Here is a 12,331-nt window from a genome sequence, read left to right on the forward strand (position 1 = left end):
AATGAGTTGCTAAGAAAATACAATGTTGAGCAAAGTTTACTATTCAATATTCCAGTCTTAAGAAAATTATTAGAGATTTGGTCTATCAACAAATTTATGCTTACCTTTCAACAATCTTTTAAATCACCTGCAGTTTAGCTTTCGGGAAGATAGACTACTTTGCACATACTGATTAAGGGATATCTCTCAAGTCTTTTGATCAGGTTACATAATGTTTTGATTGTGTGGATCGAGTATGAAACTGTATAGTCAAGGAGTGTATAGATGTGAGAAACAGTTGTAGCCGGTGGAACTCACTGTGTAAACATGTCTGGTACGAGTTAAAACACGATCCAAAGTAACAATAGCAAACTCCACCCACCAACTGCACCATCGATCAGCAAAGTACCTAGTATTAATTGACTTCCTAAGTAAAAGGCATGTTTAAAATTGTTGACAACTTCTTTATGCACCCAAGAGTAACAAACTCTCTTGTACATTTAGAAGATAGCTTTTTGACCAGAAATAAATCTATTATTTCTACAAACCAACAATTTTTGAATTCCCAAAACAAATTAGTATTATTGCTTTTGACGATGGAAGGATTGTGAAGGAAACAGGATTTATCCGGACATTTGCTATCATTCAGTGATATAAAAAATCTGTAATACTATGTTTTGAGATCTGCAATCTAATCTCTTCATAAGGTAAATAACTAACCAACATATAATTAAAAATCTACATTAAAATAAATAAATCATACCAGAGCATTATGACATGCACAAGTCAGGAATCACAACCCCCATGTTGTGTATCAACTTCACTAACTCTAAAATATGCACTTAATAAAATATAAACACAACAATAATTATTAAAACTGAACTACAGAATACAGGTCACAATAGGTCTGCATCATCCGACTAACCACCTATGACTGACCAGAGGCCAATAGTAAATAGCAATTGTCACATCAGAAACAAGATGGTGGCAATGACGGAGGGAACAAGAGTGGAGCTTTTTATTGTTGGTTCATATTGATGAACTTCTTAAAACCATACTGTGACTCTGCATTGGTTTATTACAAATAACTCATCTGTTTGATACTTTTGGTTTTCTTTTTAATTCATCTTTCAGGATTGATAACTTGAGCAGCCTAATCTCGACCGACGGTTGGTCTGCCAATTTAATGTATGATGCCTTAATTAATTTTATTTTAAAGAAATGAGGTTCCCGATGTAATATATTGGTTTATCTCAATTCATACGATGGTCTTTGAACCAACAAGCAAGTTTTTGACTTTTCTGTTTGCCCCTTTCTCATGTTTTCTTTATGTTCTTTAATCCTTACATTTAACCTCACTTCTTCAATTTTTTGTAAACTATTAAAAAAAGAGTTGTATGTCAAATATATTACAGAGAGCTAAGAGAGAAAATATTCTACATCAAACATGAGGTGAGCATTATGAAATGTAGCAATTGACAAAAGATTATTTTCTGCTTAGTTGTGTCGCTATCAATATGTCATGGGAGTAAAATATAATTTTGAGTGAAAACATTCAATCGAATATTCTAAAGCAGGTGTTGAGTCAGATGCGCACAATGTGTGCTACATTGTTTTGAAATAAGTCAGTATTTGTCAAATTTTCTCTCATTTTCTTTAGGATCACCTTATTTTAGCTATTTTTTGTGTGTTAACAGACTTCATTAATTTCAGCAACAACAGCTATTGAAGGAATTTGCAACACTCTTGAGCAAATGTTACTACAGGGTGAGCCAGTCAAACCGGCGATTTTTAATGAGGTGTAATGACTTGACCTGCATATTGGAAAAATCATTTAATACTAAAAATCTAAAGTACAGAACTGGAAATTTAGTTTAAACTCACCGAAACGTGATTTACAGTTTACTTTTTAAAAATTGTGTCACTTAGGTGATGCCCATTAGAATTTAGACATTGATCCAGTCTTGAACAAAAGTTATCCATAGTGTCTCGGAGCATTCTCAAAGGAATAGCATTCACTTCATCACGAATTCGTTGCTTCAGATCCATTACAGATGCTGGTCGGGTTTCAAAAACTTTTGCTTTTAAATAACCCCAAAGGAAATAATCGCATGCGGAGAGATCTGGCGATCGTGGTGGCCAAGAAATGTCCCCATTCCTGCTGATAACACGATTCGGGAACAAAGCTGACAGTTCATTCATAACCACTCTTGCCGTATGACTGGTAGCTCCATCTTGTTGGAAAAACGTTTGTTCATTCACTGGAAAGTTTTGAAGTGTAGGAACAAAAAAGTGTTGCAGCATATACAGATAACGCTGTGAGTTAACTGTAATTGCATTCCCATTATCGTCCTCAAAGAAATATGGGCCAATTATTCCTCTTGACGATATCGCACACCACACAGTGACCTTAGCTGAGTGGAGAGGCCTTTCATGCATGGACTGAGGATTTTCTGGTGCCCAATACCGGAAATTTTGTTTATTTACAAACCCGCTCAGATTAAAGTGCGCTTCATCACTCATCCAAAGATTATGGATGAGCTCTGGTTCATCCTCAATCAAACTGTAACATTTGCTCACAAAAATGCAACCGAACACCACAATATTGTACGTTTAGAGCTTGCACAATTTGTAATTTGTAGGGATGATAATTCAAATCTTTATGCAAAATTCTTCTTACCGAAGTGAAGGAAATCCCTAATGCTGTGCTATGGCATCGGGCAGATCGACGTGGACTTCTTTCCACTGCTGTGCGCACTGCATTCACATTCTCAGGTGTTCGCACTGTTTTCATTGATCCGCCTTTTTTTTTGGTTGTTGAACCTGACGATTCAAAATTCTGAATCCAGCCTTTAATAGCGTAGGCTGATGGCACAGGAGCACGAGGAGGCAGGCGGAAATGACAGCGAAAAGCACGTTGAGCACCGACATAACTTTCACCGCCAGTGTAAAAGGCTTTAACAGCGAACGCACGCTCTTCACCGGACCAACGCTGCATAGCGACTAAACTTCCCAGTAGGGAGGACAAGAATAGCGGTGACCTTCACTTCTCCCCCCTCCCATCACGCAGCCGGACTCGTCTACAAATCGCCCGTTTCACTGGCGCACCCTGTAGCAACAGTTTTTGCTGTTAAAATTGTATATCCTTGTTCATATGTAACAACAGTAATCACGTAAGTTCTCTCACAACTTTTCTTATCAGTTTAAAAATAGCATTTCAATATAGCTTAAGATGTTACAGCACCTCATAATAAGCTGCAGCCATCATCGTGAACAAACGGGGCAGGTATTAAGTCAACAATACTCCCTTGTAAAACCAAAAAGCCATTGCCATGACCTTTTCAGCACAATTTACAACTCTTATTTTTGGGTGTTTGCTCGTCTTTACCTTCTCACAAAACTTTCTTGCCTTTTGGATTCAGTTGTCATGTGTTCACATTTTTGAGAGGTGCAGATTGTCTAAAATGATCCTGTAAAGTGATACATGGCTTGTTTGTATATTTGGAGACTGTCTAGAAATGATTTCATCAAGTGTTAGGAACTGATTGGTATCAATGACCCTTCTGATATCTTTGTTAACAGTCAGAGAGCGGAGAGGCGGATACTTCTGTGATCGTCATGTAATATTGTTCTCCCTTAATGATTGGCGTTAACAAGAAATCACTGGTCCTAACTTAATATATTCACTATAAATCCTACATAATTAGAATTAAATTTCAATTGGAATTTTACTTTTTTTAATCATCAAATATTACAATCAGTAGTAGTAGCAAATGGCGTTTCCATAATGACAGGAACCTTATTGCTCGGTCGATCACGCACAAACGAATTTTATAGAGCAACCAAACCACTTCACCCTGTATACCCATTCAATTGACATTTAGATTGTATGTTGATAGTCATAACACCACTCTCAGCAATATTAATACACTAAATTCATTCACTCAACGTTTCATACAGTTGTATGTAGACAATATGATCATACAGACACTTGAGGAATCAAATTGAGTGAAAAGGTTTGGATGTCAGCTAATATATTAATCAACCTATCAACTTTTTGAGACTGATTTAGATTTTTAATGGCCCAAGAGATTGTTTATGAGCTTGATTATGCACTAACTATACTGCTATTCAAGGCTGATGATGGGCTCTTAAGTGAGCTATAAAACTTGTCTCATATTTATTACTGTGTATACCTAAATTTACAGCAAAGTAATTTCTAAGATTTACAAACAGGGTATAATTAGCAGGCTCAGTTCCATGAAAGTACTTTGACATTATATAGTTTAAGTTCACCATGATTTGAATGGCTTTAAGTAGGACATGACACATCTAGTCCACAGAGAATACTATAGGACAGCATGAAAATAACCCATAATAAGCTATCATCAGGATTCAGAGATGCAGTGCTTAGATAAATGTTGAATTGAAATTCTGGACGCTGTTTCTGCACATATAGTTTTAATGAGGAGTGACCAGTGCAAACCTAATTTAGGTGAGATTATAGAAATTTAGTGGAATAATGACCTTAGAATAACGACATCCACAGATAATATTTTGTTAGAATTCCGCCCTCATAGACAAAAGTTATTAGAATTGTACTTTTCATGTTTAGTTTTGAGACTGTTGACCTTGAAATTTTGAATACTGGAGTAAAGATATCTACCAGAATAATGTTATACACTGTAATTTTTGGGTTTTATTGGAATTGCACCCTTACATTAGGTGGTGTTATAGAAAATTTGGATTACTGGAATTGAGATTGATAAAGATTTGAATTCCCTAAAGAAGTCATAGAAACTGCTCAGAAACAGAAACAGAGTTGTAATTCTGTGTATTGTGAAATTTTCCTGCTTGAGACTGGTACATGAATTTTGATAGAACTCAGAAGAGATCCCTGTGGGACTTCTTAGTATATTCTAATGTTTCTTGAAATCATAATCTGAACCTGTACACACTTTCTTCTAGCTATCTGAACATTCCAGAACGCTAATGGGTTCTTTATTAAAGAATTAGTCTGGTTCATCATCAGAATCATTTCACTGTTTTCTGTTACAGTTTTGGAACAAGCTGCTGATACAATTTCTACATCAGTCATCGCACCAATGCTAATGTCTGCCTGAAGCCAATCATTTACATATTCCATATTTACCGTTATCAACCCCTCATATGTCTATTACAACATTGTAAATAGTGTAACAATTGGATGGTTACTTGTGTCTGAATTGGCTAAGTTAAACCATTGTCAGAAAGTTTAATTTTACCCTACTGACAACGAGTTATAGCAATAGTAATCCTACTCAGTACAAAGAAACCACAGGTTCATACATCAAGTTTATGCACTCAGTTGAATGGCATGTGATGCGAAGCTAACCAACCGTGGGATTATGCCTGAATGCCTCTAAGGCAATAGTGGGCAATACCGCATAGTGGACATGACATCCACTTGATGTCGCATAAGTGAAAGTTCAAAAAAATGTGCCTACTAGGTGGTGTCATCTCTTGTGGAGGGGCCCATCACAAAAGCAGTGGTCACATACTCATCGCTTAGGCCCCAGCAATCTATTCATCATATTCATTGCATTCCCATCTATTCATCATATTCATTGCATTCCCATCTATTCATCATATTCATTGCATTCCCATGTGCTAATTCAGGAACAGAACTTCAATTTCATTCACTTTTTCATCTATGCCTAGATTTTAGAATATTCATGAACAAAGTCCATTTCACATCCACTGTCAGAATCTTAATAGTTTGAAGTCTTATTAGCTTGTTAATTTCATTGTTTCATAATTTTTTTATTCCTGCAATACTGTAGAACAATGTAAAATAATTATGTTTAGCCTTATCCAGATAGACAATAAACAAACATAACACAAATGCCTGCGTAGACTATTAAATGTAGAAAAGATTCACTACATACACTCAAATTTCTTTATTATACATCTAAAATCACAATCACCACATGACACCCAGAAACATTATTTCTAATCCAACGCTGAAATAAGTCTAAGTTGAACGTAAATTCTTTTGGTAAGAATTACAAAATTTTATTCAAAATTATTAACTTTTATACAGAAAGCCTCAATTACCAAACCCTATGAATTCTTTTCTTTTTCCTCCTTTTTTCTTAATCGCATTTCACTGCACATCTGCTCAACATTCAACTGCATCACTTTTCCTTTGTTTGGCTGATATCATAAATAACTTTACTTAAAATAACTTTAGAGCACCTGGAGCAAAGTAACAAATCCATATTTTTATTTACTAAAGCTAAGTTTATTCAGAATGTAGGGTCCCTTAACCCTTGACAGTATTTGAGCTTCAACCCTTTAAATGAATAGGATTTAAAAGAAATTCTCAAATATTTACTATGTTTACTGGCTTTGTTTAAATTATTTGAATTAATTATTTTGTTCTTTTCTTCTAATCGTACCAAGTAGTGGGTAATTTAAGCTATGGTTTTACCTAATTTAAAAATATTTTTATTTGCAGTATAAAAATACATAATTAGTCTCAAGCAGATCTCTTACATCAACAGAATATAAATGTATTTCCATATATTGCTTCTTTCTAGCCTTAAATTTGTTTTCATCTCTTAGTTCCTTTCTATTTCATCCTAACTTCATCTAAAGGAGAATTCAGATTATGTGGCTAATGGAAGAGTCGTAAATTTATATTAAACCTTTTGTTCTAAATCTTTACTGATCAGTTGTTGTGGGGTTAGTTTTGTTTAAATCCACAGTTACAGCACTCTCTTTAACCCTTTTAAACCCCGACGTCCGTACTATACGGACATCGTAAAAATGGCGTCAACTCCCGACGTCCGTATAGTGCGGACGTGCACTTTTTATTACTTTACTGGCCACCTATTTCACCAAATGCTTTGAAATTTCACAGACTTGTGCACAAAGATATTTTGCATCGAAATATATTAGTTTGTAATGGTTTGACTTCGTATTTTGTCAGTCTGTGACTGAGCAATTGCAGTTCGTCTCGACTGACTGCTCACGCTTGTTGCAGACAGCTGTATATCACGTGGTTGTAAATATTCCGTTTTCTTCACAGTTTTAGGTTAAAGCAGTGTAAAGTACGGCAGTTAAAGTTTAGTTTATTATTTGTTTGATTTCAAAATGAGTAAAAGACATTGTTCAAAGTCTCCCGTAAGGGAAAATACACTAATTAGTAACCTAGTTGCAAATGGTGTGGATGTGCACCCAATTGTTTTGGTGACCACAAGTGCTAAAACATTTTGTACTGATGTAAATATTGTTTTTAAAACTTTTTTTAAAATTTAGATTATGAACAGTTTTAGTTATTTTGTCAGAAATAACTTTGTTTTTATGCTTATTTTAAGTACTGTGAATTTCAAAGGTCTTGTTACATTGCCTTGCCCAGAAATGGCAAAAAGAAAAATTTACACAGCTTTACAAAAATTGATGTCACTCCACTTGTAAATAAGGTAGGCCTATAATTTTTGTTTCCTTTTATTAAGGATTAAATATATCATAAAGTAAATGGGTATTTTTGTGTCAAATATTTGTTTATCTATATGGTTTCCATGATCAAACTTGAATTTTTTTCATTTTTATTTATTTTTTTATATATGTATATGTATGTAAAAAAAAATTACTTTCAAAATAATAATTTTATTTGTATATGTCTGTAAGCTACATGTATAAAGAAGTAAAACAAAAAAAGAATTACCTAAATATCTTAAAAAATAACTGAGTTATGAATTTTTTACAAAACCCTTACATTTTGTCTGAAAATAGCTTGGGATTTCTGGCACATCACTTGATTTAATGGCCGGGGTTAAAAGGGTTAAGACAAGAAAAACAGAACTGTTTTATCATTCCACATGGAATTGTAGACATTTACAGTAGTAATTTGGGTCATGTTGAAATCATACGCACACAATAACAGCTGACATTAATTAAATTAACCTTTTATGATATGTACTGTATATAATGAATTAATGGAATAACAATTTTTGTATTTATTTCTCCCCAGCAACAACAGCTCATTAAACAAAATATAACTTCCTTCAGTGATATTTAATATTTAAATGTAATTTCTTTAGGTTATTATTTATTATAAAACATATATTTCTCTTTAGTCATAATTCATATAAAAAATGTATAAGTTTATATACTTATTTTCAGCAGCTTTTCATTGAGTCTGATTACAGAACTACCCAAAATTACTACTTTAAATACATATAATTCCTTAAGGAGTAATTAAAACCTTCACTGTGGCTCTGTAGAGTGATCATGACTACTCGTAACAGTACACTACACACTAATGTGTCTACTACATGTTAAAAAATTTATCTTTTTGATGCTGTTTTCCAAAAGGTTAATTTAGAGGGATTTGATTCTGAAATTTAAAAAACTAACACAAAAACCTATTGCACTAACTGACTTATTGGCCAATTATACATACTCTTCCTCAGGAACATTTGATTTTAAATAACCCTTTGAGTGCCTAGAGCCGACTAGATTGGCTTTTTGAATATTTATTACTCTGTTACTAAATATTGACAAATAACATTGTACTGTCTCATTTTATACATAATAAATTAAATAAAAATAGATTATATATCTTGATTTGATTTGTTACAGCTAGTCAAAGGTATTTGCAAAATATGAGACAACTTCTATGCAAAAGTAGATTTTCAATATTTTGCATAAGAAAATAATAAGAAAAGTAAAAACTTAGTTCTACAGATAGTTAATTTCTCTAAACTAGGTAAGTTATGCTTGTTCCTACTTACATAGAGAATAATAGAAAAGGTGCATACAAATGTATTAAGATAAAAATTTAAAATCTTTCTACATAAAAAAAGTTAAAGGTTTGTATAATTTTATAATTAAAAAATTGTCATTCAAATAAATTGTTAATAAGTTATAGCCTACTATACCTAGCCTTATAGCCTACATACAACATGTTATACTTTGCCCCTAACATAATAAAAAAAAACATCCCATCCCATAACATTTATTTTTGAAAAATGTTAATTATTTCGTTGAAAAACATCCCATAACGTTTATTTTTGAAAAATGCTAATTATTTTGTTTAACTCTACACAAATAACAAATATAAAAAAAATAAAAACTCAGTTACAATAGCCTACTTTTGCCCTACATAATAAAGAAAAATCATCTCATTTTGATTAATTTTGAAAAAGAATTATTTGGCGGAATACTACAAACATCAAAAGAGTGGTTGGCACTAAGAGAGGTGACCTGACATAAATACTTGGCACTGTTTATTTCAGCACCACTCCCCCAAAACTGCTAGACACTCAAAGGGTTAAACAATATTTGAAGTTACTAACACGATTACAACAGGCATGTACACTCACTTCTCACTGCCATAATCTCCTTATGATTGTCACTCCACACACTAGAAAAGTTCAAAATTTAACCAAAAGACTAATCATGAATCACTACCAATAAATAACATCTTGTCAAAATGGAAAACTTGAGTTTAAATATACAACAATAAACAACCAACCCAACATAAAATTCAAGAGAAATATAAGAAAGTAACACCCAAAAAAGATTATGTTAATAAATTTACATTCACTTACAGTAACATGAGGAGCTTGAGCAAGGATGGTGGACTCATTGGAGCATCATCGGAACTCAAGCTTCCCCCATTGAACTGAATACAAGAGACACTAGAAAAGTTACCCACCTGCATAAAAAGGAACAGTGAGCCTAACATTTTTTATTTGCCAAGCTAGTATCTAAGTTACATACATTTTAGTACTAAATACTGAACAATTACAAGTTTTTATATCCACAATTTTCAGTACAGTTTAATTTTGCTAAACGCTAAAGAAAAAAACCTCATTTTTTATTTAAGAAAGCCAGATCCTCTAAATTTGGTTTTAATTATAATTCCATTGCTAATTATTTACCACAACTGAATTTCAGAAAATGTTCCACCTCTTTTTATTATATTGGTATTTAAGTAAAACTGGACATAAATAACAAGTTACTGCCAAACTTAATGTCTTTTAAAATAGTCTATGTATGTCTGTAATTCATGTAAACATTATTTGTCATGATTGAAAAAAGGTTTTACAATTACTGGTATGAATTAAATGTTAGATATTTGTTTAATTTACTATTGTAGTGAAGATAATTTATTTTGAAGGCACAGGAATTAAATTGTAAAATTTCTATTCCGATTCTTTTTTATTAAAGTATCATATTGCATTACTGCTGTATAAGCTACAAAATTTGTCACCATGATCCTAGTAACAAGTCTCAAATATAAAAAAAACTACATCTTCAATGTAGATTCGATAATTTAACACTTAGAGAACATTCGATGATCATGAATGGTTGGATAATTGTTACAGCTGTTTCTTTTTAACATTAATACATAACTTTATTAAAATCAATATCAGAATTCAATGGAAAAAGCTATACAGCTGTTGTAGAATGTTTCGTAAAATGAGAGTTGAATTGTAAATAATTGTCAATTAGTGAAAATGCAAATTTACCTTTCTCCTAGTGGTGAACTCCCTGCTACTTAATTTGAAACTACGAAGCACTGAGCGATTATATCTGCTAAAACTCGTATAGCTATTTTGTTTTTGTAAAGTTATTTCTGCAGTGTATATGTAGTTTTAATTATGTAATAGTGAAGTGGCTACAGAAAGTATAACAAAAACATGTTTTATCAAATTGATAATACGAGTAATCTAGATCATCTGTTGTCCACAAATATACTAAAAAAACTCAGTAAAAAAGACAAATTAGTTATTTTACCCCAACTCAAAAATAAATTACACATACTGAGACTCCCTTCACCGATTGGGAAGGTTTAAAAGATAAATGAATTTTTTTGTCAAAGACCTTGGTAAATTTTACAAGTGAATCACATCAAGATTGACAAATATTTGAATAATTTTCTATTGATTGATTTTGATCCCAAAATAAAATAATTAACAATTTGATATATGCTATTATGCATTGAAATTGTGTTTACTGGTAATTATTTTGCTAACATTTACAAACTTTAATGGGAATAATTTAAAATGTTCAGTAGATGAAGTTTGCTAAATGATTTATTATTAAACCATCCCGTTGTCTAGACTGCCCTACCTTTTTTCTATGACTCCTACCAAAGGGTAAGCGGGTAATTATTCTGGTATCATGTTCAAAACAATGTTTTTCACCAACATGTTGGGGTAATAGATACAATTGTAGTTTGTTTTGTAAATTTTAATAAAAATTTGTAAAAAAAGTTAATTTACAGTAATTTTGAGGGTTTATTCTATGTTTTACTTAAAAAATATTACATGACCTAGTCTGGGCCTGCATAGCCTATTATATTACATATATACAATTGATCATATTCTTGTAATCATATTTTGGTAACAGTTTTATTTTTGTAATGCTAGAGAAAAAGAATGGTTATTTTCTAAAACTACAGAACTATTTTTTACAATATTCACAACTTTTGTGACACAATCTATGGGTCTAAATGATTTATTCAGCATATGATGCATGTACAGAAGGTAAAGGAACAGTAACATGTTTTCCTAAACATTGCAATATGCTATTAATCTAGAACATAAGTCAATGCCAGATTTCTGAACAATTTCTCGCTGTAAGCTTGGCTCTATGCTCCTTCGTACTCAGTTAGTTAACTTTTCCAGTGTCGTTGTACCTCCGGTCTAGTGCAATAAGTACAAACCTTGCATCGCCACACGGTGCAGTATTTATAAACAAATGGAATTTTACATCATCTCGAAGCTTGAATCCTTTTCCTTCCAAATTCACTTCAAAAATCGATTCACTTGCCGTTTCTGTAAAAAGATGATAATGGATAAAGCTTAATGACATTACTTTACTGTCTACCATAAAAAAAATCAAAAACATAACCTGCAAATTCTGTTTAATTGGAAAAAATTAGCAATAACAAAGTCATGTATATTAATTTCCATTTATTTGGTACAATTTTACTTGTCTGATTTATTCAAACTAATAAAATCTTCACTATTGGTCTATACTGAGGGAGCCAGAGCAGTCTCACACTGTCACTGCGCCAGAAGGCATCTGCCAATGTGAGCATGTTAAAGAATAAAAAAATCCAAATTAAACATTTTGAACATGATTAAACAATCAACATAACAACTATGTCCAGAAAAAAACGTTTTATTTGGTAGAAAAAGTTTAAACATTCATTTTACAACTAATAAAAATAACACAAGGATTATTAAATTTGATTTAACATTCAGGTTAGACACAAATTTTGTAAGAGAAAATGAATAAACAAAAATAAAATTTCTACTGGTTTGAATAACTAATTAGAGTTGGAAAACAT

General features: G+C 32.2%; 1 protein-coding gene across 1 annotated transcript in view; it reads right to left on the bottom strand.

Moving 5' to 3' along the window:
• The window catches only part of LOC124354604 (double-stranded RNA-specific editase Adar-like), an 83,069-nt gene that overhangs the window by 11,863 nt on the left and 58,875 nt on the right, over window positions 1-12,331 (bottom strand). The window contains 1 exon segment of the mRNA XM_046805195.1: window positions 11,702-11,813. Coding sequence (XP_046661151.1) covers window positions 11,702-11,813 — 112 coding nt within the window.

The sequence above is a fragment of the Homalodisca vitripennis genome, chromosome 1, assembly GCF_021130785.1.
Source record: "Homalodisca vitripennis isolate AUS2020 chromosome 1, UT_GWSS_2.1, whole genome shotgun sequence".
Lineage (NCBI taxonomy): Eukaryota > Metazoa > Arthropoda > Insecta > Hemiptera > Cicadellidae > Homalodisca > Homalodisca vitripennis.